General features: G+C 35.2%; 2 protein-coding genes across 3 annotated transcripts in view; both read right to left on the bottom strand.

The window, feature by feature from the left end:
* LOC135155653 (protein FAM47E-like) overlaps window positions 1–8,729 on the bottom strand; it is a 14,434-nt gene extending 5,705 nt beyond the window's left edge. The window contains exons 1-3 of the mRNA XM_064105397.1: window positions 8,642–8,729; window positions 3,582–3,946; window positions 881–974 (exon numbers count right to left, since the gene is read on the bottom strand). Coding sequence (XP_063961467.1) covers window positions 881–974; window positions 3,582–3,917 — 430 coding nt within the window. The 5' untranslated portion in view covers window positions 3,918–3,946; window positions 8,642–8,729. The remainder of the gene's footprint in view (window positions 1–880; window positions 975–3,581; window positions 3,947–8,641) is intronic.
* On the bottom strand, window positions 4,314–26,998 carry LOC129269882 (ligand of Numb protein X 2-like). 2 transcript variants are annotated; one of them, XR_010294815.1, is made up of 7 exons: window positions 26,806–26,971; window positions 18,864–18,972; window positions 15,815–15,861; window positions 14,645–14,868; window positions 13,266–13,564; window positions 10,565–12,604; window positions 4,314–9,640 (listed from the first exon to the last, which is right to left on the bottom strand). XR_010294815.1 is itself a non-coding variant. In XM_054907338.2 (6 exons), the coding sequence occupies exons 1-5, from the start codon at window positions 26,859–26,861 to the stop codon at window positions 13,272–13,274; spliced, it is 729 nt and encodes a 242-aa protein (XP_054763313.2). In that variant the 5' UTR covers window positions 26,862–26,998; the 3' UTR covers window positions 4,314–12,604; window positions 13,266–13,271. The 2 variants fall into 2 exon arrangements, 1 of the variants encoding a protein (XP_054763313.2); XM_054907338.2 differs by having other exon boundaries at window positions 4,314–12,604; window positions 26,806–26,998.

Genomic DNA, 26,998 nt, shown 5'->3' with positions numbered 1-26,998 from the left:
AGTTAATCAGCAACACTTGATTACCCTTACGTCCAACTTTCATGAAATAAGTCCATTGTGATGAAATTTCAGAAACTAACATCAAAACTAATATTTAAATGTTGACGTTGTCACAGAAGTCTGAAAGGGTGCCTACATGTATGTCTCACTTAGACTGCTATGCAGGTAAGACAAAAATAAACAGAGATTTGATATGTTTCTATTATCTCAATGATAAAATTTATATCTTACTACTTTTTAACCACTACCAATATCAGGAATTACTAGGTGATCTGTCAATTGACAGATACATGTACCTTTTATTTTTCAATGAATTTTCTTTTTGATTTATTTACCATTTATTTTCTTTTTCCCCGTCTTCTTGTTCCCACAAAATCTCCAAAAGTCCTTCATCAATTTTCATGAAAATTCTATCAGTTATGCGGAGTTGCGGACCTATCGTGCAATGTGTATGAAACAAATTCAAGGTCAAAAGGTCATTGTGACGTCATCTATGCTAAATTTTGTAAAATAACATCATCAATCATATCTCCAATATCAATTATCAAAAATGAAACATATTTACATCACATCAACTTCAGGTCAAGGGTCAACTCTCCAGGTCATCAAAAGTCATGTAGAGGTAACGACATGCGCGTATGTGCACTGATATTCACTGATAATTTATTAATGATTTACCAAGAAGTCACCTTTTTTAATTCATTATTAAATTGCACTTGCAGAACATCAATATTTTCATGTGACATTCAGATATTTGTATCATCTGCACATAATACGTATATATATATATACCTGTATATATATACATGCATATTATTTGCAGATGATTATATTTATTATATATTATGTCTTCCTTCATCATAATTTTCAATATCCTTACCTCGTCTTTTCCACGTCTTTGGTTTGAGGTACCAGGCTCTGTAAATCATCTTTACCCAGCTGAAGAGTGTAATTCCCTGAACCGTAATGCATTTCTTTTAAGAAAGAAAAAAAAAATTATTATTAATTACAAATTACGATTCAAAACAAATTTGGCCTTTACTCCAAAATAAAGGCTTGCAATTATCAAAAATTGTTACATGTATTATTAGTATTCTACAGTTAATTTGAACTTCAAATAAATTATACTGAAGGATGATGTCCCTGTTGTAAAATATATAAAATAGGGCGGGACATCAGGACTTTGGATGTAAATAGAGTTTTAGAGGGGAAGGCACTGAATACAGTACCACGACATGTTACGGGAAAGAAGGAAAGGTGTTCCTAGAGAATAGAGAACGGCGGTACACAGTGACAGTGCAGAACCACAAGGAATCAACAGAACAAAACATGGCAAGTACAAATATACGCAGAGTCAATGAGGCTGCTAAGTAGGGACCTTGTTATCAAACAAGGAGCTGGAGGCAACGTGTTAAGGAAAAGGGAAGCACATAAAACCAAACTGTTAAGAAAGAAACATTCCGGGATGGGGAACTCATACACCAAGAAGAGATTGTCACAGACTTTGAGGTGGACCTCGAAGTCAGGTTCCTCTGGAAAGACTGGAAAGACACTATACCTACAAAACTGTCAAGTTAAATTTATGTTTCTGATTCACTTTGTTTAACCTTTATGCAGTGCAGCCTTGGAAAGTTCATGGAAATTTGAGGGCATTATCTAAAAAACGATTGTACTTTTGAAGGAACAATTTCCTAACAAAGTATTATATTTAAATTTTCTTTTTCATTATTCGGGAGATGTGAGCAGCACCAGCGGCCAGGTGGTTCCTGTGGTCCTGGACCTGAACAGCCATCTGAAGAAGTGGCTGTCCGAGGGGAGGCACTGCACTGACTGCAGGCATATATCGTTGTGGCAATGAGGGACTCCCTTCAGTCAAGATTCAAAGGAATCTTTGTGAAGTGCAACATGGTCCCACCTGAACCAGGGACCCATGAAGCATCCTTCGTTGAGGACTTGTTCCTTATGGCCCCCATCCTGGACCCACAATACATGCTGCATTGGATGGATGCAGATTATGTGGAGGGGAACCTTGAGGCAGCATCTGTGTACAAATGATCTACAGTCTAGAATGAATTTGAAATATTAAAAAATAATTTGTTACATTTCTTTTCTATCATATCCGATTTATTGCAGGTAATAAGATCGATCAAGAATTACCAGATATATAATATTTTTTGTCCATTTCATTACAGAGATGGTCATTAGTGATGCAGAAAGAAGGCTAAGTAATGCAGAGACTGGGGAATGAATGGCAACCACCAGCAACAGCGAGGATGAGGAGATGCCAGCAAAATTCCTGCGTTTAACAGCTAAATACAAAATGATTCGCAAGTGAGTAGGGAATGGGAGCAAAGACACAGCAAGGGCTCAGCTGAACAACTACCTTGGAACAGCAACCGACAGCCAAGATACCATCACCTTCTGGGCCCCTGGCAATTCTGCCTGTCGGAGCCCTCCACCTACTTGCCATGCAAATCCTCAGTGTGCCTTCAAGTAGCGCACCTGTTGAGAGGATGTTCAGCACAGGTGGAATTCTCTTGAGGCCACATAGGCTCGTTTGAGCCCTGTGATGGTTGAAGCACTCACATTTTAAAAGTGCAACAAGCACATTTTGTAGGGTGGAAAAAACCCTATAATATCGCATTTGAAAAGCCTGTCTTGCAGCCGTTGCAGAGCATCCCTTCATTGTACAGCTACATATCTTATGAGGTGGTGTTTTCTTGTTAGATCAAATCAAGTAAGGGAGTAGTCTGGCATTTCTAATAAAAATTTTAATTGAAAAACTCAATGGAATAATCCCATCTATGCATTTTGTAAGACTGTCATTGAATCAACTGGTATTCGCGTAAGTTCTTCTTTGTATCTGTATCAGTTGAACCCATGTGACATACATGTAGACCTCTATATTCAGGAAAAAGCATCATACTGAAAATATTTACATTAGTGCAGGATGTCATCTGCTACAGGCATTATGGTATAGTGTGTGACGTTGTCATTTTCCTATTGCATTCGGCAAGAAACAGTGCTTTTCGGAAATGCTTTTGTTTTATTAATTTTGAAAAGGGAAAGGGATTTTTCAAAACATGAAATATTATGATATGTGTACATTTGAATTTCACTTTTATATAATAAAATACCTTCAGTTCACCATATTCTTATCTGGCAAAATATTTTCTCAGATTACATTTACACATATTGAAGGTTTGGGGAATGTTTGCTTACAGAACAAGGAGGGTGCTTAGAAACATGTGAAAATATCTAATCTTGGTATGTTTCTTAGGACTTTCACTACATGTAATTTTAAAACTAAAATCAACTATATACTTTCTTCTTATAAATATTTTGTGCCTTTTTTTTAACTATAGATATTTTGAATGAGAAACGTCTTTCTGATTATGTAATAGATTGCACATGTGCCAGACTCGGACAGGCCGAACTCGGACTGAATGGACTCGGACACATCGCTGAATCTTTGGTGGGTGTTATTTAAGGAAATTCCAAAATCGGATCGTGGACCAGTCGTAAGGTGTGCATATATGGTATTCAGGCAATTCAAATGTTTGAAATCTTATTTTACTCACCAACTCTTTCTGCTTCTTCTCCACCTGTTCTGAAGTCTGTAATGGAGCCTTTGTTTTTTTGTGAAACTGTTCCGGCACCCTTAGCTCTGCAGGCACGTTTGTCAGCTCGATGACATGGATCAGCACAGAGAGGGCGGGCTTTGTCTCATAACCACTAGCATAGATACTGTGAATTGTTGATTCTTCTACACAATTGTTGATCCAGCCCGAACCCTGAAACCCAGTTGCAGAACTCTTTGGTGAGGGCTTTGGAGTAGTCATCCTGTGATGAAGAGTTGTCGTTTCTCCTGAGCCGTCCAATCCTTCTTCCGTTGTTTTTCTTTGTGAGGCAACCATCTGCAGGAGGTTCCTGACCTTCTGATGACCTGTCAACAGGAAATAAAGTATTTTCAATTAAATTTGATTCAATTCACTCTTTATTTATTGCAAGCATGTGCATATTCCTTATCTATTTCTAGCATGTGTATATTCCAGGTTGGAATGTATTCTACAGATGTTGTCATTGACATAATTATGATTTTACAAAGGTTGATAATCAGAATTATAAAAAGGTGGAATGCCTCTGGCAGTCTTGCCTGTATTACACTATTCAATATAGCACCAGTGATGAGTTTGAATTTAACTACTTGAAAAATGAATCATGTTAAAAAAAGAGAAAAAAAAACAACTTTCATTTCATAATAGAATCTTAAGTTAACCTCCAATGGCACTTGACCACTTCATTTCATACATACATTTCATGTGATTACGTATTTTTTTCAATAATAATAAACATATCAATTCTCATTTAAGTTAATTTATCTGAAATGGCAATTGGCCTTGACCTAGTAACCTGAAATTTCAGACGCATGTTAAGCATATTTAACAGATTCTGACAGATGATTTAACAAGTGCAAAGTTGTTTAACTCTTTCTAATATCACTTTACTGACCCCAAAACTACCTTTAACCTTCAATGTCACTTTAATATAAGTAGTGATATGAAATTACATTCATCCATTTGCCAATAAACATTAAATAACCATTATTAAAGTTTAATGGAATAGGGACTTTTCCTTTCAGATTCATCTTGAAAATTCAAAATCTTACCCTCAAGTTTTTAATATTAATACTGCACAAGTGGAACGCCTCTGGCAATCTTGCCTGCATAACGCAATTCAATATAGCAACAGTGCTGACTTTGAAAACAAATATTCAAAATAAGAGATAAACCAATAAAAATAAATAAAAGATAAGAGCCTTTATTTCCAAGATTCATAAACCACAAAAAAAAAAAAAAACGACTGGCAACCCAGAATATTCATTCAAGTAAGGAGCCCCAAAGCCAGTAACCTAGACCAATGAAGCATACCCTGCCTTCACAAAATGGTCTGATACCAAGTCTGTGAGGTAGTCTTCTCACTAAACTCACACCCATTTATGACGCCACCACCAAAGACTAACTTTCTCAATGTTCAGAAGTGGTGCACATGCCATCATCAATTCTGACATACCCCGTCCATTAAGTTCTTTGTGATTTCGACTTGCCTAGAGTATGCAAGACAACATAATGAGGGTTTACAGGTTTTTGTCGATGAGGGCGACATTTATGATGGTAATTTAAGTAGGAGGATCTCTATCCCCCATATTCCTTGATCTTTTAGGGGTCTCTCCAATCACCCTAAAACAAATTTTCTCTCCGCACCCCCATCCCTTTTCTTTTCCATTTCCTTGACCCCCTCTCGTTTCTCTCTTCATAGATCTCAATCCATTGATCTTTTTGTAGCACCTCTATCCATCCTTGCACTTCCCCCTCTTCTTTTATTGCCCCCATTCCCCTCTCTTTCTCATCACCTCCATCTCTCCCTTATCCATTCTCTATTCATCTTCTCCTTTGTTCATCTTTTCTATCAATCTATTGATTGCAGTCTCCCTGTACTATCCATCCATCTCCATCACTCTCTCTTCCTTTCCACACCTTCTCAACAATCACCAATCATGACTGATATTACATGTTCTATTTAATCAGCTTTTTTTACTCTATTACAATTTGTTTTGTTTTTCTTTCAGCTTTAAAGCAGTTAATATGAAGAGTATCAATGATATGTCTTAGCTTGTCAATGTAATATTTCTTGTTCATATGATTCAATTGTATTTCTATGAAAATAAATGTAATTAAAAAACATATATAAATATTTTTGTGCCTTTGTTTGGTTGTTTTGTGAGCATTGTGGTTTGGGGAGGGGGGGTCTTGGTCATTCGTCCATTTGTTGACGGAAAACACGAGCTTATGTTTACATATCCAATTCACCTCACAACTCTGAAAGAAAGGAGCTTGAAGCAACGACAATGTAATGCGAAGTGGGAGCCTCCGAACCCTGCGGCTCTAAACATTTAAGCCAGTCTGTGGACACCGGATGCTTCATATTCCCTGATAGGTAGTTCATAATGCCTAATCAATAATTACATTACAATATGGGTATCAAAATGTGAAGTGCAATGTCATATGTATTGGATAGAATGGGAGATGATACAATCCTTCATTTACTGTCACCGTAGACTAGCCAATCTCCTGCACTAGGAGCTATTGCTCATTCTCAATCTATAACACCTTTTTAAGACCTACATGACAGTCAATGCCTATATACACAGCACTTGGCGATCTCTGCCCATTCAAACTCCTGCCTGAAATCCCATGCATAGCTGGCCTTTAAGATTGACATCCCATCACTTTCTAAGTGTTCTTGATGCTAGGAACCTTCTGTCTACTCCTCTAGCTCTAACAAGGCTCTATATCAAATTACCAACAAAGAATAGCTCTGAGGACTGTATGCCAGGGGATAGGCCATTAATGGTGCAGCTTTAAATTCAAAACACCATAATGTCAACTGACTAACTCAAATAGGGCCATAAAAGAGAAAAGATACAATTGTCCACCTACTTGCAACAGCAAGTCTATGGTAGAACATGTGTACAAAGTTGCATGTACACAGTTGCTCTATCATATATTTCCATGAAAACAGGTGGCGATCCTTCTAAGGTCTAGTTTTCATCTTGACTTGCTTCAGTGGAGTGATGGGATGAATCCTGTGGAATCTGACATAACAATGGCACCCTCTTGTGACCGTACACTAAAACCTGACAAAAGTACTGTCAAACTGCTAGTGTTGCAACCTCATTTGCAACCAAATACAACAGCCATAGTCTGAAGGAGCTTGAAATAATGCAAAAGGAAACAATTTGTACACAGAGTCTCTATAAAGACCCACATGAAGTCCATATAATGTATGCATGCAAGATTAGCGAGGATGAACCTGCAAAACACCAAATGTATAACAAGAGAAGAGCTAGCAGCCTCAGATGTAGATATCCTTCTTCAAATGAGAAACACCTGAGGATGTATCATCAACATTTGTCATATGACAAGTTTCCTTGGTATTGAATAATAACATATGATTTCTACACGTAAAGCACATGAATCCACCTTGTTACATGCTTGAAGTGCTCCTATATTACCCCGGCTAAGCTAGTCATCCAATTCCGGTGCTCACAGCTTTTTGAAAAATTACTTCCTGCCAGTACACATTTACCTCACCTGGGTTGAGGACAACAAAAAGTGGGTAAATTTCTTGCTGAAGGAAAACGTGCCATGGATGGGAATCAAACCCAAATCCCTCAGATTGAAAGACAAGAGTCTTAACCACTAGACCACAACGATGTATCCGCCCACACCAAAATCAATAGGCGGCTTTGCTTTACCATAATGGACCTTCATGCCAAATTTGAAGATGACCGAAGAAGAAATGCAGCTGGTAGAGTGCTCACAAGGAAATCTCTGCTATTTTCACAAAAACTCTTGTTACCATGGCAACAATGTCTCCACCCACACCAAAATCAATAGGCGGCTTTGCTTTACCATAATGGACCTTCATGCCAAAGTTGAAGATGATCGGAGAAGAAATGCAGCTGGTAGAGTGCTCACGAGGATATCTCTGCAGCAGCGGACACGGCGGCGAGACGAGGCCAAATCCATAGTATCCTCGATGAAGCATTTTTTTAGAGAGAGGGGAATGAACATTCAAGCACACACTTTTCTGTGTTTACGGAGACGTGACTATGTTGAGTCTTCTACCTTCTACACAGACCCATTGATCATTCCTAAGCCAATCTACACACAATCTATCTATACTCATTCTGAGGTTACGTCTTAGAGGATACACACTTGTCAGTGTCACACAAACATTGGGTTTACAATCATCAACTATGAGCAAAGGACCAACTTTTTGAGCTGTGGAGTAATTTTTACCTTTCAGAAGGGTGGTTCAATTTGACATTCATAGAAACATAACTGCAATATATAATGAAAATGCTGCAGATTGATCACAGCAGTTGGTATTGAAACAATTACTTCTACATTATTTTCTTAAAATCAATTCAAAGAAGAATGAATATGAGTTTGCTGTACGAGAACACTGTAACATCAGTCATGATGAATTCATGTTGAAATTGTGTGGAAGGAAGATATTGAGTGTTAGAGAGGGGCGGAGAATACGAGGGAACGAAAGTCTGTAATCAGAGATAAAATACAAATAGGAGTAGAGAGAGAAAGAAGGAGAGGGGGAAGGGATAGGAGAATGAGAATAAGAGGAGGATGAGGCAGTAAGAGGGAGGGGGAGTGGTGCAAGGAAGAACAAAGATACAAGAGATCAATGGATTGAGACATAAGAAACAAGAGAATAAGAGAATGGGTGGAATGGAATTAAGGTAATGATAAAGAGAGTGGATTGAGATGAAAACAATGAAAATGTCACTTGTCAGAATCACATCAAACACAAAGACCATTTTCTGTTTTGTCACAGTCATATTTCAAAGTAATCTAAACAAAATTCTAAAAATAATTTTAATTGAAACCACCATTAAGGCAAAAGGGGGACTAAAAACTGTCTCAAGTATGGAAAGTCACTTTCCACTATTACTGTACCATCATAATTGTTGCCCTCAAAACAGAATAGCTGGAAAACCTCACTGTGTTGTATTGCATACTCTATACATAAAAAGTCATTTAAATCACAAAGCACTTACTTTAGGAAGGATGTATGTCATGCCTGATGATGCCATATGCCCTTCTCTGAATGCTGAAAAAGACAAGTCTTTCAGTGGTGACATCATAAATTGTGTGAGTAAGCAGGATGACCACAGCACAGTCCAGACACCAGTCCATATTCGTGAGGTCCAGGGCCCACTCCTCCGGTGCTGTTACTTGAATGAACCTTCTGGGCTGCCAGTCTTACAATGTTTCTCAAAGAAATAAAAATGTTTACAAAATGTTTAATACAACACATGTATACAATATTCACACTTATTAAGGGCGGGAAAAAAGCTATGAAAAAATTATGTATAAGACAATCAGAATTTATTGCCAGTCTCACGGTTTTGTAAAAACAATCTTCCAATATCCAAATCACTCTGTAAGTGATAGCTTTTTCCATCACCTCAACCATCCAAAATTATTTGCTTATTATCTGATGTATTTTTATATACATCCATATCAGTTTTGAAAGACTACATTATGATACTCATTTGTCCGATACATCACAAAATCGATAAGAACAGATATTATCCTGAAAGTGATTTGTCACTTCGTAACCGTTCAAAAGACATAAACCTTGAATTTATTATGGAAAAATCATATAAAAATACAGTCCCTGCCTTTCATAAAGTGACAGACTTTGGTATTCGGTGACCTATGTATATAATTTACACAATAACATAGTGGAAATGGTGTTATAGTCTTACAATAACAATGAGCATTGGAATGTCCAATTTTTTCAAGAACGGTACACTTTAGTTCTATCCTACCAATTTTCCAATAAAGTAATGATTCAATTAGTTGTTGGATACGTTAATCTCAGTGACATTAACATACCAATTCTAAAATCATAAATGTTCAAACTGACATCTGTTCATTAAATTCTGAAAATAAATAAATTTCCTTATTTGCGAGAACAGAAATTGCAATTTAAAATCTGTTCAATTCAATTCATAGAATATATACAAGATAGTAGAATCCATGGGTGTTAGCTTAAAGGGAACTCAACCAAACTCATCTCTTGTATGACGTGAATATGCAGGGTCATAATGAGCTCCAAGGAGGCTAAAAGCATGCTCTCAATTATTTAAAATTATTTAAGAATAAAAAAATCCTGGTTTTACAATCAAGCAATCGATGCATGTCACAACATGAACCTGCAATACCATTTTCTTTTTTTTTTTCAAAAAGGAAAGCTCTGTACCTTAGAATAACGGTATTTAAAGGTCAAGTCCACCTCAGAAAAATGTTGATTTGAATCAATCGAGAAAAATCAGACAAGCATAATGCTGAAAATTTCATCAAAATCGGATGTAAAATAAGAAAATTATGAAATTTTGAAGTTTCGCTTATTTTTCACAAAATAGTTATATGCACAATTTAGTCACATGCAAATGAGAGAATGGATGATGTCCTTCACTCACTATTTCAATTTTTAAGGAATTGAAAATAAGAACCAACTTAACTGAACCATAAAATGTTAAACAATGGTAATTCCACATGTTCAGGGAGAAATATAACTTTGTTTCACAGGTCAATGAGGAGAAAATTAGAATATTTCATATTTAATTTAAAGAAATACAAAAGAAATAGTGAGTGAGTGATGTCATCAGTTCCCTCATTTGCATACCGACAAGGATGAGAATATAACTGTTTTGCGAAATGAAGCGAAACTTCAAAATGTCATAACTTTCTTATTTTGCATCCGATTTTGATGAAATTTTCAGTGCTATGCTTGCTGGATTTTTAGTTGGAGTGGACTTGTCCTTTAAAAAGATAAATTATATGATGAAAATTGATTGCGACTGCAAGAAATACTAAATAGGTTTGACCCATATATGGAATATATATACTATTGATAAATGAATGGGATATCTCAATTAATTTTTAGGGACAGGTGTTCTCCTGGCCTAAACATGCACCTATGTGAGCTTTGCAACAACCTGTAAGAATATATGCTATTTTCCTCCAATTGCTCTAATTTTCATTCACAGTAAAATTGAAGAAAAAGGACTTAAATTTAAATTATCATTCTTTAGATAACAGAATGAACATGACCAATGCAAATGAAAAAGGAACCTTTAAGTTACTTGCTCTTTGTGAAAGCGAATTCAATCAAAACATTATATGAAAAGGAATATAAACAACCTCTATGTCTTCAGCAGTGTGTAATTAAAGACAAGTTAATTATTTGGTCTTGTTAAAAGAAGGATAGAACCCATGATGCAAGATTACATTCAAATTGTCATGATTATCATATATAAATATCATAAGAAAATAAATAAATGAGGTTTGTTTTCGGAAGTGGGATATTAAGTCACACTTTTTGTGTATATCAAACATATCAAACAAAGTGGCCTGAATTCTCAAGAAGTTTCAATTGTACCATGGTACAAAATCATGGACAATGCAGGCTTTGTGTATATAATGATACTCATCAGGGACAGTAAGAAAAGTCCAATAGAACTTATGCATTGACATCATCGTGTCACTATTTCAGAGGCGGAAGCCATTGCCTTGCATGCGTTGGTGATCTGCAGCTGGCACATCTCTGACAACTCTGTTACGTGTATTCCTATATCCTCTGAGGGAGGGCGCTATGAGATTATAACGCCACATGCACAAGGTCCATTACAAATGAGCACTTTTGGCAAAGGGTGCTAAATTCAAGCGCGATAGTAAGAGAAATCTCCATATAGATTTGTACCATGGTACAATTAAAACCACCTTTGTGTATTTGGGCCATTACGGCCCTCATAACATGAAGCTTAGTGATTGATCGCGGGGCTGATTTTTACAAGTGATCATGCATCATAGTATATGTAATAAATTGTAAAATTCACATCCACAATCAATCGCTAAGCTTTATGAAACAGGGGCCTAATCTTGATCTCTGATGGCAAGCCTGCTGCACACTACGCGATCTGACAGCGATCCAATTTTTTTTCTAACTAATCACATTTTCCGTCAAATATGGGAGTTAAAAAATGTAACAAATTTTGAAGTTTGCAATAATGCTAGGAGTATGAAAAACAAAATGTTATTCATTGCAAATAATATGATACGAGTATAGTCCAAATCATTTTCAAATCATAGTCAATGGCAAAGTAAGATTGCTGTGACAATGCTGCAATTAGGATTTGAGTTTGCTTTCTTTCTACAAGGAGGAATACAATTGATTAAAATATTATTTTGAGACTCATACCCCCATTTTGGAAATTTGATCGTTGAGTCTGAACACAGATTGTAATGTTTATATCAAACTTTACAAAATTGGGTCACAAAAAGATAGCGTAGTGTGCATTGTCAGTCTTGAGCTGCAAATAGAGATCTGGGTCTTGTTGCATAAAAATTCATATTGTAGTAACTTTGCAATCAAATGGTCACTTTCGTGGAATCCTTGATTCTTGATGGTAGCTTTTATGCAACAGGCCCCGGAGCCGGTATTCAATTGGAAGTATTGATTTTTGTAAGAATATTATTTTATCAAGCCAAATATAGACAAAATACTAATTAACAACTATTGTGACATCATAAAGTTTGAACCAATTAATGCCCAATGTATTTACTCATCTGTGTGCATAATGTATGACTGCGCGGATCACGTTTGTAAACTGCACGCAAGTAAGACTTAAGCCTGGTAGGCAGCTGACTTAGATTCAAGCAAAATAACTAGCCAAAAAATGTAGTATTTTAATCAAGCAAAATACTGAATTCTGGCTCAAGTATCAAGTTGAATATCGGCCCTGAAATGAAGGTCTTGATTCCATTTCTCGAAGTTGCAATCTCTTGGAAGGCACTAAGCTGGCCAGCAGGAGAGTGATCTTTGTTGAAGTAATCTGTCGCAATTTCTTCTTGATCGCTGGTGATCATATCTGTCGTCATCCGTCATCTCTAGAATGATGTGACGTTGCCATCCCAGCTATCTGGTATTTTTAAAAGTCAGCAATATAGCTCTGTAAAAATTTGAGATATAGAAAGGATAGGATGATTTTTTTATTGAGTTTAACTATGCAAAATAGAATTCATGATTTTGCTTTTTACATTTTCTGTGAAAATAAGATCAACATAAGATCAAGTTTGAAACAGAGTTAAAGATTTCCAGAAATGGCAAAGACGTTTTTTTTAAACAAACTATCACTGTCCCTATAGCCATACCAGCAAGGACAAACGGGTTGTAATAAAGTGATTAAATTTGTTCTCCTCTTCCCTGGCTGCAAAGCGATGTATTTGTTAGACTGTTAACAATAATTGCATTTGTATGATGATCTACATGTAGTATTCATTTAATCTACTGAAATTGATTTTGTAACTTACAGTATACATTATGAATGTGTCTGAAGTGCCAAATCAATAATAAATTTAAATAAGTATTGGACAATGCCCATCGAACTTCTTGTGCACAAGCTTATAACTGCTGAATGGGTTTCTAAGTTCCTAACATCTCTTAAACACCATCAGAATTCCACTTTAGCTTTTGAAAGGTTTAATGTGCTATATAACAGTTCTATGATTAGTGGTAGTAAAAATATTACTTGATTCACCTCCCATAGGCTTTCATATAACAGTTGAGTAGGCACTGGACAGAGAAGGAATCATGAGTTCAAAGATACCAACCTGGGTTTATGGAGAATCAAGAATAATGACATCACGATGAACAGCTTTCCTTCTGGTTCTTGAGGCTGTTGCTTTAGCCGCCATTGTCGATGATGATGATGATGTAGATGGTGATGTGTCTGAGGACGTCGATGAGGTGCCGTCTTCAAACATGGAGTAGAGGAGGTCTCGCTGGCCGCCACCTTTGCAGAAGAGTCTCATCTTCAGGGAAGGCTTGGCAGGCGTTGGTAGGTTGTCATTGTCTGGTACCATGGGTGATGCAATGTTCTCGGAAAATGAGGATCCACTACCTTCCAATCCTAAAGAATATAAAGATGGAGTTGAACTGTAAGAATTATTGATTATGCCTCAAGTGGTGCCGGTTGCTTTAAAGCCTTCCTTTAGCTTTGGTAAATTCCCCAAATGCATTTGTCACTATTCCTTTATTTACAGCTTTAGTGGTGGGGAATGTTTTCTGAGCAGAAAAAAATACTGGGATAAAAAAACACCTAACTGTGAATAGGGGTTTTGGTCTCTAAACCCTAAAAGGACTGGGCTATTTGTGTTGTATTGAGGACTGGGGGGGGGGGGGGGGGGTGGGGGCCATGATGGCCTCCCTTCTGATCTCAGCCGCCGTTCCTGCGATCGCGCCAAAATTTGACACGCACATTCTTTACCACATAAACTACAAGCTAGTATTTTAAAAATCTGAAAATAATCATTTTTTAATTATTATGAATAAAATATGCAAATTTATTCATGAAAAACATTATTTGCATATTTAACACCCTATTTCACATTTTTGCTGATGTCATCTTTGTAATCTAATTTATAGATTTCCACAAAAAAATTGCGAAAGCCAATTGTTTTCTTATGTATTTCTTTGTTTTTATATCTTTTGTTTTCATTGTTTTTTTTCAATGGAAATTATTACAGATCATTATTAAACCCTAAATTAATTAAGCAGACCAATTAGAATGAAAAATAATCACCCTTTTATGAATTTCATCTTCCATAGACTTTGTACACAAAGTATAAAATGAGCCATTTTCGGCATGACATTGTCTCGTAAAAAGTCACGTGAGGTCGCGATGGTATATCCGTATGTCGCGAATTTGGTCTCAAAAATTGCGGGAGACTTCAAAGAAAAAAAGTCCTAAAATGTTGAGGGGCTATCTTTTTGCGTCTCGGAAATATCACACGAAGCGTCGAGGGGGAGCCACCATGGCCCCCCCAGTCCTTTTAGGGTTAATGAATAGATGGATGGATGAATTATTCCATGAAGGGTGGGTTGGTTGGATAAATGAATGAATATGTGAATAAAAGAAAGAATAAAGAATGAAAGAAAGAATGAGTGGAGTGAATGGATGGTTGAATAATCAAATGAATGAAAGAAGTACCTTGAGAAGTGGGCTGTCTTTCACCGAGAACATTCTTCTCCTTATGAAGAAACGCTGGGAGGTTGCCGGGGTTGAAAGCACAGGATTTGCGATGCAGGGAGATTGTATCCAGCTTGCCCAAGTACTCACAGCCCTTCCGACGAAAGGGGCACGCCACAGTGTGATCCCCGATCACATTGGCGACAATAAAGTCATAATGCAAGTCGGAACGTTTCAAGGGACGTCTGCAAGAAAGATTGACAAGACATTTTAAGTTAATCAGACATAGTGGCTGACCTTATTGATGACAGAAATTACTCTGGGTTTTTGTTTGTCAAAGTGGAGACAGAGCAGGGCTTCAAACTCACAACCTTACAATAATGAGTCCAAAGCTTTAACCACTAGACCAAAAAAGAAAAAACACTTATGCAAAAATGATGGGTGTTACTGTAGCTGGACAATCAATTGCTTTTCAATAATTCTTGCAATTCTTATATATTTCTTAGATTGTCTGATGTTTAAATCAAAATAAACTTAAATATGAACTTAAACTTATGATAGAAATACCTCAAAGATGTACATAAAAACAGTAAGCATGTATGCATATTGTGTTTAGAAATATATTACATAGTCAAGATATGGATAATCAATATAAAGTAAATAGAACGGGACCAACAAATTATTGATTGAAATGCATAAATAAACAAACAGCAGAGTTGTGATTGTACCATTCAAGAATAGTATTAGGCCCCTATAAAAACAGAAAATAAATAAATGAAATGAAATAATAAAATGATTTGATTTTATTTCTTGTCTTATTGTGTATCACATCTCAAACATAATATGGTGATTAGGCCTACTATTTTTTTAATGAATCATAGAAAAAGTGTTCTAAAAAAGATATTCCAAACAAATATGATCTGCTACCAAATTATTATAGCATTCATAAATTGGAAAAGGATGGCCATAACGCTTAAAAAAATGTCAACCCCAAGATTCATGCTCATTAAATTGATAAATATAAAGCAGAATAGGTTTATTTCAAATGAAAAAATATAAGTTCATAATTTGAGTACATAAAGATGATGATGTGTGGACTATTAAAAAATGGGCCCTTCAAAGTATTTCGGAGGAAATAACATGTAGGAATTTGGAGAAAAAGAAAGATCTTATTCATAAGATATCCCTTACCTGTCTTCTGGGCAGTTCTTCTTGTGCTTCAACCAGGTGAAAATACACTGAAACAGAACAAATAACATCTAGTTTACTGGAAACTAATTTAACGTGTAGTGAGAACGGTCAAAGCGATCTTCCAAACAGGTTCAGAAAGCCATCTTGCAATGTAGTTTTCAAGATCGCTTTGCCTCGTTAAACTGGTTTTAGCATAAGTGAGGACACAACCTTTCTTTGGAAAGCGATTTTTGCACATTTTGAGCGCACTTCTCTATACGACAGGTGTAGAATGCCTTTGCTGCAGTTTCGAATATCGCGTGTAACGTGTCACCCCATTGAGAGCGTTTCCATAGCAACAAGATCGCTTTACGTGAAGTGATTTTGAAAACCACTTCCGTGTGATCGAGTGGGAACGCTAGCAAAGTGATCTTCCAAACTGGTTTCTTGAATCGGTTTCCAGTAAACTAGTTTTAGAAAGCATAATGAGAACGGCCTCTTACACACAAAGATTACATGATACAATAGTAAACATTATACAAACAAGCAAAGATAAGAGAAATTAAGATAAAGGCAGGAAGGGAGGGGTAATATAATTTCAAGTATAGCTATTAAATGCACGGATTGAAATGTATTACTTTCTAATCAAAATGTCTGGCTAACAATGGTTTTTATAAATTATGTTCCTTGTCATTTGGTTTCATGATCAAATAAGTGTTTAAACATGTATCTACATGTAGATAAACAATATGTGCCAAATGGCTCTGGAAGAAAATGTGTAATTGCTGAGAAATTGGCAAAATAAACATGGAAACTGATGGAATTCCATCAAATATCTTGTATTTTTCCAAGCAATAGTAACACCCTGAACCATTTATGCTTTTCTGTGTTAGGCAAGACAAAAATATACACAGATAAAGTCTGCCCTGATATCATAAGTACATGTAATTTGATTTTCATGGAACCAAATTAAAAGGAATATAATTTATAAAAACCATTGTTAGCCAGACATTTTGATTAGAAAGTCTTTGTAACACATTTGAATTCCGGTGTGTGCACAATGGTACATTGATAAACAAAAAATATATATATAATCAATCTAAATCTGAATGATTGATGGTTGAGATCAAAAGAACAAATTCGACATAAAATCCTCATACTTTATTTGGACCACATTTTGAAATATAAAATAAAATGCAGACTGTGGAAACAATTTCAAAATGAGTTCAATCCAAAGAAACGACCATCCAAAGTATCTTTATACTTTATGTGTAAATTTTAAAAATTGTGCCGAAGGATTCTGGAAGATAATTGCTAAGAAATTAGCAAAATGAGCAGAGAATCCAATCAAATTGTCAGGTCTTTTCTCAAACAATTAAAATACACTGTCCCATGTTCTGTGTTGGTGATCTTCAGTGAGCTCGTTTTTTTAGCTTAGATTTCAGATTTCACAAAGTTAAAGCTATGTTACTGTACCAGAGCTACATGTAGATCATGACATCAGTGTTTACTGCAACTGTACTTTCATTTATCTTTAAATGAAAATTTACTTCATCGAATATTGGCTTACCGTAGGTGAATGAAACACTTTGAAGCATGCATGGAAACAGAAGTTCGACAACAGATGTATGAGCAATAAAGTTATGAGCATTTGAATATTAATGCTCTGGAGATCCTCACATCGGCAACACAAATTATTTTTGTGATGTCTCCAAAGGAAAAACTCTCTTCTTTGTACATATCTCAAACCGTAATTTTAGCTTTATAAGATAGATCCTTGTCATCTGATTAGTTGTTTGATATTGATAATACAGTTATTTTACAATATCATTTGTGCAAGTTTGCATCCATATAATTTTGTCCATAGCACACTGGCCGAAACCACCAGTGCTACACGTAAAAACACTTGTGTTTGCAGTGTACTCCTATCGACAATCAACAGACCTCGCTCGCACTGCATGTAATTTTGCATCCAAATTCATGGATGTCAAACATGAAACAACAAGGATCTATTTTTAAGTGCCATATAAAACAAATAATGAATGTTTTTTTTATTTGTACAATGGACTTCATTCAGTGAAAGATGAAATAAATGATCCATTCAACAAGGCTACGCCTTGTTGAATGGATCATTTCATCTTTCAGCTCATGAAGTATTGTCCATTGCACTCATATACCTTGATTATTTGTGTACTATCGCATGCCCTCCCATGGAAAAAAAATCTGGTTTTTCGTGAAATGTGCACAAAAGAGTGGGGGAGTTGTACAGGTTTGCCATCTCTCATCTTGGTTGCATTGCCAATGGGAGGATGTACAAATTGTTAGTGATCTAAACATTTAAATACTAACAACTTTATTAATTCTTCAATTTTCATCATACTTCCACTGATTTGTTTCTTTGATTTTTCTGTTTTCACACAAGCTATACTTGATCAAAATGTTTCATTCTCCTTTAGAGGTCAAGTCCACCCCAGAAAATTGTTGACTTTATTCGATAGAGAAAAATCAAACAAGCATAACACTGAAAATTTCATCAAAATCAGATGTAAAATAAATTACGACATTTTAAAGTTTCGCTTATTTTTCACAGAACACTTATATGCACATCTCATTGATATGCAAATGAGAGAGTTGATGATGTCCCTCACTCACTATTTCTTTTGCGTTTTTTTTGTTTGAACTATAAAATTTTTCAATTTTTACAGATTTGTCAGTCAGGACCAAGTAGACTTAAACCATACCCTGTTAAAATAATGGTAATTCTACATGTTCAGGGAGGAATTAAATTTTGTTTCACATAACAATGAGAAAATTATTTGTTTTTACATGTATATTTCATACATGTATAATAAAATACAAAAGAAATAGTGAGAGGGTGACGTCATCAGTCTGCTCATGCATATAACTGTTCAGTGAAAATAAGCGAAACTTTAAAACGTAATAACTTTCTTATTTTACATCCGATTTTGATGAAATTTTCAGTGTTATGCTTGTTGGATTTTTCTCCTTTTATTCAAATCAACTTTTTTGTTGGGGTGGACTTGTCCTTTAATGAAAGTATAAAACCCACCTCTTTACAGAAGCTATGGCCACATGGTGCTCTCTGAGGTTCAGTAAATACTTCCTGGCAGATGGAGCAGTACAGATGACGACTAACAGCCTCGGGATCCAAGAAATACCTTAGCAAAATAAAAAATAATATTAAATTCATTGCAATATTAAACTGTAAGAAACAAAAGGATTAAAATCCTTACCCATCTTTAAACAATGAATTAATTAAAGAGGAAATTAATGACAAATGACGAACGATGCTGCTATTGCAAGGGGCCGATCAAAGGGGAAGGGTACATTGTGGATTAAAGGGGGACTCCTGTCCGCAATAGAAGTTTTGGGGTTTTTTCAGGGTTTTTTTTTTTGCAGCAGCAGCATTGTCAAGGAAAGATTCGAAAAGCGATACGGGTAAAAAATAAAAAGGCAAAAAACATGCCACCGTACTTCTCACTTTACTTGAGTTAATCAACTGCTTCAGTTTAAATGTCAAGCAACCACACAGCCCATGAATGAAAGTGATCCTCCCTTTTTTTTTAAAATTAGAAATCACCATTTTTTTTTGATAAGTGATTTTTTGTTAGAATGCGTCTGAATGTCTAGAATATGGTATTGTTAATGGAAGTCGTATCTTTTAATAGCACAGAAAGCTCCTTTCATGAATTTAATTTAGAAATAGGTTTACATACGTGTATGAGATATGTTTCATGAATTTGCTATCTGATTATGGACCTTTGTTATGGTGTTAATTATTATTTTAAAAATATCACGAAATAATAAGATAAGACAATAATGAGGCAATAGTGATGATGAGACATTAATAATGAGACAATAAATCTTGAGACAATAAATATTGAGACAAATAATTATTATTACAATAATAATTATTATTATAAAATAATTATAATGATAACAATTATAATTATAATGATAGTAATTATAATTGTAATAATTATTGAGACAATAATGTTAATGAGACATCAATAATACTTATTATAAAATAATTATAATTATAATAATTATTGAAATAATTATAATTATAGTAATTATAATTATTAAGACAATAATAACTATTAATAATTATTATTATAAAATAATTATAATGATAACAATTATAATGAAAGTAATTATAATTGTAATAATTACTGAGACAGTAATATTAATAAGACATCAATAAGAATTATTATTATAATTATAATTATAAAAATAATCATAATTATAGTAATTATAATTAAAGGCCTTATAATTATTGAGACAATAATAATCATTATTTCAATAAAAATTATTATTATGAAATAATTATAATGATAACAATTATAATTCTAATGATAGTAAATTATAATTGTAATACTGAAATCTCGTGTTGAATAATACATTTGAGGATAATTTGTATCTGGTTGAGATGAGATCATAATAAAAGGAGTGAGATGATCACTGACATCTGTTGTGATAATACCACTCATTTCTACCTTTTCTGGATTATTACAAAAAAAATTATCTAAGGTAGTTGCAGAATTTTGAAGTTATGATGGTAATTATGATGGTAATTCAACAGATACCCCCATTATTGACCTTTGACCTTGGTCATGTGACCTGAAATGCGCACAGGATGTTCAGTGATACTTGATTACTCTTATGTCCAAGTTTTATGAACTATATTCCACTGATTCTTGGAATATTTACCCAAACTCTTAGAATATTTCTGGTATTTTCTGAGCCATCCAATATGATATAAATATTTATGCTGTTTGGCCTGCGACCGATCGCATGTGATGTTTTGAAATCAGCCGTGAATAATACGTGTGAGGAATTAGATACTAGCCCAAAATCACCAATTTTGAGGATAACTGGAGGATGGACACGGAGTGAAATAAGGGTAGGGTGTCTGAAGCCACACTGAAGTGTCAGCATAAAACAGGCTGATTTAGGGGAAAATATGGCACATTTTTTCGGGAAGTTCAGGCTGCTAGAAAAATGTGATCTGAATTGATTAACTTGTGTTTGGCATGTATTTTTGACAGTAAGGACAAGTTTATATGATCATTTTAAATAGGGATTTAGAGATAAATTGCAAACCCTTATTTGTGTGTGTGTTGAGAATGCCATTTCCCTATGCGTTTTCTATGGGAAAATGAAATTTCTGTTTTGCACAATTTTTTTCACTTTGTCACAATTTTTCATTGCGATCTGGTTTCCAAATCTTTATAAAAATCATACCATCAGAAAGAGCATGAAAAATCCTATTGGACTCTTTATGGACAAGTTTTTGGCATTAATAATAAATTTTTAAGAGCTCTCGGAAGCTAAAATTTTGGATTTGTGTGTGTCCATTTTTTAACTACACAGTCTATAGCAGAGAAATGCTGAAAATTGACCTAATTTCATTCTTCTTTTTTGCAGCCAATAATTTGATTTTTTTTTTAAATGTTACATTTCTGTCAGTCCGAAGGTCATTTCTGTTCAAATTCACAAAGAGAATGTGATATTTTCTTGAAATAAGAAAATTAATTTTTTTCTCCAGACACCCTAATAATGGTGTAGAGTAAGAAATTAAGCTATTTTTCTGTCTCGTTATATTTTTTCTATAATTTTTACAATAAACCACTTTTTGATCCCACCTTTGTCACTCGGAATATCTGATCGAGTTCACGGTCCCGAAGTTCGGGTAGGTGGAGCTTAGTGTAGCGGTAGTGATACTGATAGTGAAGTGGAGTGGAGCCTGCACTAACTTCGCTCGGGCCGAGGTAGATGATGAGGTGGTGTTGAACCGCCTCGATCACAAGAACCCCTGTTAAATTACAAGAACTTTAATATTCAGGCTCAAAAACACCTGATAATTATTCCTGCATTCACATCGCTCTAAATTAACATACCGGTACCCTTCCCTTTTGGCTTCGCGGATAAATAGTTCTCGAAGTTAGGAGCATGCGTAGTATACCAAGATGTTGTGTGTCCGGACGATCAATTTTAGAAAGTCATTTGGAAAAATTTACAAGCGACGGAAGGCCGAAGTTTCGTCAATTTTTAGTATAAAATGTTAGGAAATATTATAGAGAACAAAATAGAAGATGATTATTACTATTGAATTCATATTTTTAGTGTAATCTAAAGACAAAATAGAAGGCTTCGAGAATATAAAGTGTCCGGACACCCGACCCCCCATCCCACTCCTAGTACCAATGAGGTCCAAACATTACATGTATGGACCTCATAGGCGACATCTGTAGTATTTTGTGTCAGAAATCTTTGTGAAGATGATTATTTGTGTATTATAACACAAGTACCATCTATCGTACTGTCTATTCATTAAATTTTTGTTTAAGAAAGTTAAAACATTGTTAGCAATAAAAAAAAATTGAAAGAAATGAAGGGGAACTTACATTTTGACGACTTTTTCCAGATTTTATTGCCAGTTGCTCTTCACTTCTGACTCGCGATCGAAGCTGATATGCAGATCACGTGATACGCGTTCTCGTCAGCTGATCGGTTGGTTATTCTTTTCGCCAGACGTTGATAATTATATATTTCATAATGCTAGCATTCATCGCAAATTTAGGTGAAAGAGATTGAATTTAAACAGCGCAAGCTTGAATTTTCTCAAAAATAACATTCAATTGATTGCACAAGTTTCGCCTTGGAACAAGTAGGATCATTTGGTCCCATGTTTGCGTAACTACGGGGGGGGGGGGGGGGGGGGGGTGGGGGCTGGGGTGTCCCTACCACTACACCCACTAGCCAGCAATTATCGTTTTTTTTCTCTTTTTTTTAAACCAAAATACCTCCCCCCCAAAAAAAAAAAAAAAAAAAAAAAAAAAAAAAAATAGGGTTAAAGAGAAAGAGAATTGAGGAACACAATATGCTTTATTTTTTCCTCTTTTACTGTTTAACGAGACTTGTAATCAAATATTAAATGGGGCTTAATTAGAACAGCCTTTTTTAAGTCAATTAATAAAAAATATTCCTCCTCGGGATTTGAGCTTTCATGAAATATGAATCTTTTTCATGACTACCGAAAACGCTAAAAATGTCCAAATTTTTAATTGGTATATAAAGCTTTAGCTCATGCGTTGTGCCCGTCTTATTTTAATGTTATACAATTTTATGCTTTTAATGAATTTCTAATTCTCAGATCTTGTCGCAGTCCGATTGGTAGCTATAATGAATGATTATGTTTCATGAATTGTTCAAAATGTGTCTCTCTATCAGTTTTGAATATTTAAAAAAATGTCAGCTCATGCTTTTTGCTCGCAATATTTTGATTAGTAAGAATTTCTTCTCTTGTATATGCGAGTTTGAGTAAATAACTAGAGAGAGAGGGGGGGGGGTCCCTCAGCTACTTGTCCTCGCTTATTCCCAATTTTTTTATATATTATACTCGTGTTCAGAGTGTTTCAAAGTCTTTTCTGATTTTTTTTACACTTTTTATTGTCTCAGAGCTTCCCTCTATTTCTTTTAACTATGATGTAGCCCTTTTTACTCGTTTCAATTCTTTTATGTCTCATTTCATTGAAAACATAATCATTAAACTGACTGACTTTATTACGAAATTTTGATATTATTTTGTCTTGTTTGTTTGGCTTTCTTTTTTTCTTCTTATCCTTCTTCTTACTTTTTCCCTTTCCTTATTTTCTCTTTTATTTCATTTCATGAGGCATCCGCCAACTTATATACAACAACAACAAACATATTTATTTGGTGGTGTGCCCCTCTAAAAAGGGAGGAAAATATGAAGGAAAAAAAGAAGAAGGGAAGGGGAAAAAATAAGAAAAAAAAGAAAGATGATGATGATGAAAATTATCTTGGTGATGATGATGGTGGTGGTGATGGTGGCGGTGATGATGATGATGATGATGATAATGATGGTGGTAGTGCAAGGTGATGATGATGAGAATGAATTTGGTGATGATGGTGATGATGATGACTAGATGTAATTTTGTTATTTTGTCTTTGAAAAAATTAAGAAGTGCATAGGTGAATTTATTTAAAGTTAATTATGAAAATAGCAGAAAAAATAATTTGAAAAATTGGTATGCGTTCAGGAAAAATCCATCCCCCACCAAAAAAAAATCAAAGGTGAGATTTTTTAAATAATTATTTGTGACGGCGTAGGCCTTTGCGAGCAGCTATATCGGATATAATTATGGTAAAAAGTAAATGAAATGTCAAGAAATACGTGATAATGACTTTTATTGTAAATTCAGTATATCAATAGATAACTTCATACTCTCTCCAAAAAGAAAAAAGTGGGTCATTACGGACCATTAAAAATGGGAAATTTTGGCCTTTTATATTACATAGAATATTGAGCAACTGCTCGTTTATGACGTCACAAATCAAGCATTCGAAATTCTACTAACTCCATTTTTTTAAAATAACACCTTCACCGATATTTTGAAATTATTTTTCTTTGGCCTATATTTTCACAATCTTTTTATCAAGGTGAAATTCCCCTTTACAAAACAGTATCCGCATGATCAGTGTGTAGCGGTAAATTATTCACCTGATAACTATAGACCTATCTATAACTCATGCGGCTATGTTTAATAATATATTGCTGTGAATAGAATGAATGTCATTAAAAACATAATCTCACTGATCACTAATGCCAGCTCGACGCGCGAACTGAAAAATATATTTTCTGCCCCGATAATTTGATAACCCTAACCTAACCCAATTTCTAAGTATTTTTATCATAAACAGGATAACTATAGACAATTAATTGAAAACTTGATATTCTTTTGCGAAAATGAATATGAAGGACAACTTTTTAATAAAGAACACAGTTTTAGAGCGTGATTTATACCTACAACCGCTTAATCCTGTCACTGTCGGTATGACATGAAGCAGTTGGAACTTTCTGATTCCATCAGCTTAATAATTTTTGCAACAGGCGCCAGTCCAACAAACAGACAGACATTTGCCCAAACAGACAACATCTCAACCTCTGCTCATTTCTTTTTGCACGGACACATAAAATCTCGACCTACCCATCACTTTTCTCACTATTTTCTCCTCCCTTTTATTTTCCATTCATTTTTCTTTCGTTCACTTTTTTTCTGTCCTCTTTTTCCTTCTATTTTTTTTTCTCGTCTCACCGCTTTTCCTCATCCCCCAGCCCCCGACGCCCACGCAGATTCGCAAACAATATCAAGTGTACTGTTAGGCAAGGGCGGAAATCTCTCCCCAAAGGTAGCCGGGACCAGGGGCTGGAAAATTTGACAAGAAAAAAACAAACAAAAACAAAAAAGAAGGTTTATCACCCCCAAAAGAAGGTCATCTTGACCAAAAGAAATTTGATAAGCAAACAAGCAAAAAAAAAAGGGCACCCCAAAAGTAAGATCGTCTCTTCCAAAATACATATTTTATTTCGATTTTGAATGAAAAGACCAAAAATAGTAGGGGGATGACATTTCATAATGTGCCCCCCTACTATTTTAGGTGAGGGGGACATGTCCCCCTGGAATTTGCGCCCATGTGGGTGGGGGGTGTTGCGCCTCCCTTTCGGAATCATTATGGAAGAGTGTAAATACTCGCTGTGATTTCGATCTCATACCTATAAAAAAAAATAGAACAGCTACGCCTTGAACACAGGCCAAAATGCCTAACGATTTCTCCGCGGCATTAACAACTATCGTAAAGGGCGCTCCATTTATCAATAAAGATGGATGTTAAGCTGTCTATGGCGACAAGATTTGCCGCAAATATTTACGAAGAATTGTGAGAAATGGTCTGAAAATGCAACAAAAGAACCGGTGAGTACCGATTAAACATTATCAATTTATTTAATAGAACATATTTCATGACTACAATTTAACAATTTCTAGATAATATTGCTTAGTTCTAAGCTAGGGCAGCCCAAATGCGCGTGAGTGGAGTCCCAGTTTATTAGCACGGGTAAGTATTGGGGTGTCGCCTAGAGCACTCCTAGTACCAATGAGGTCCAACATTACATGTATGGACCTCATAGGCGACATCAGTAGTATATTTGGTTAGAAATCTCTGAGAACAGGATATTTATATTATATCACAAGTACAAGTACAAGCTATATTCCTTTCTCTTATTTAAATTATAATTTTATAGTGTAAATGCATCGTTAGCAAAAAAAAAAATGAAAGAAATGAAGGGGAACTTACATTTTCACGGCTTTTTCCTGATTTTCTGGGCAGCTGCTCTTCTCTTCTGACTCGCGATCGAAGCTGATATGAAGATCACGTGATTCGCGTTCTCGTCAGCTGATCGGTTGGTTATTCTTTTCGTCAGACGTTAATAATATATATTTTATAATGCTAGCATTCATCGCTAATTTAGGTGAAAGAGATTGAAGTTAAACAGCGCCAGGTCGGAATCATAATTATTTTGGAAGAGTGTATTTATACACTCGATCTCATACCTGACGTAGACGGCGCTATTCAACAAATGCACAATCTTCAATGTAAAAAATAAAACAGAAAGAACGCCTTGAACACAGGCCAAAATGCCTAACGATTTCTCCGCGGCATTAACAACTATCGTAAAGGGCGCTCCATTTATCAATAAAGATGGATGCTAAGCTGTCTATGGCGACAAAATTTGCCGCAAATATTTACGAAGAATTGTGAGAAATGGTCTGAAAATGCAACAAAAGAACCGGTGAGTACCGATTAAACATTATCAATTTATTTAATAGAACATATTTAATGACTACAATGTAACAATTTCTAGATAATATTGCTTAGTTCTAAGCTAGGGCGGCCCAAATGCGCGTGAGTGGAGTCCCAGTTTATTAGCACGGGTAAGTATTGGGGTGTCGCCTAGAGTGCCCCATCCTACAGTCTGATAGGCAGGCAAGGCTTACACAGAAGTAAGCATGTGGGACAACAAAATACTCGGATCAGATTCAGAGTCAAATGCTCCACTTTACAAATACAATTCAATTTCATACGAGTTAAGACAATAAATCATTATCAAACTGCTACATACACACCTTTTATTTTCTTGATCCTCTATATCTTGAGTTGAAAACTTCCTTTTTCGAGACATTGCACCATGAAGTAAATTTTCGTGAAGTTCCTACTGACTCTTCACTTCAGTTAAAGTCGTATTAATTTTCCCCCGATTGTTTTTTTTTTTCAAATTGGCCGCGCGCCGATGAACCCTAAGCTAAGAGGGCGCGCTAT

The sequence above is a fragment of the Lytechinus pictus genome, chromosome 10 (assembly GCF_037042905.1).
Source record: "Lytechinus pictus isolate F3 Inbred chromosome 10, Lp3.0, whole genome shotgun sequence".
Lineage (NCBI taxonomy): Eukaryota > Metazoa > Echinodermata > Echinoidea > Temnopleuroida > Toxopneustidae > Lytechinus > Lytechinus pictus.
The sequence above is the reverse complement of the archived record's forward strand: the minus strand, read 5'-3'. Positions and strand labels throughout refer to the sequence as shown.

Excerpts from the sequence above, each read along its gene's own strand:
- LOC129269882 (XM_054907338.2), bottom strand. The coding sequence starts at position 26,861 with ATGTCTCGAAAAAGGAAGTTTTCAACTCAAGATATAGAGGATCAAGAA. Across the intron at positions 15,862-18,863 it reads GCCATAGCTTCTGTAAAGAG|TGTATTTTCACCTGGTTGAA; the intron begins GTGGGTTTTATA and ends GTTCTGTTTCAG. Across the intron at positions 14,869-15,814 it reads AAGAACTGCCCAGAAGACAG|ACGTCCCTTGAAACGTTCCG; the intron begins GTAAGGGATATC and ends TCTTTCTTGCAG.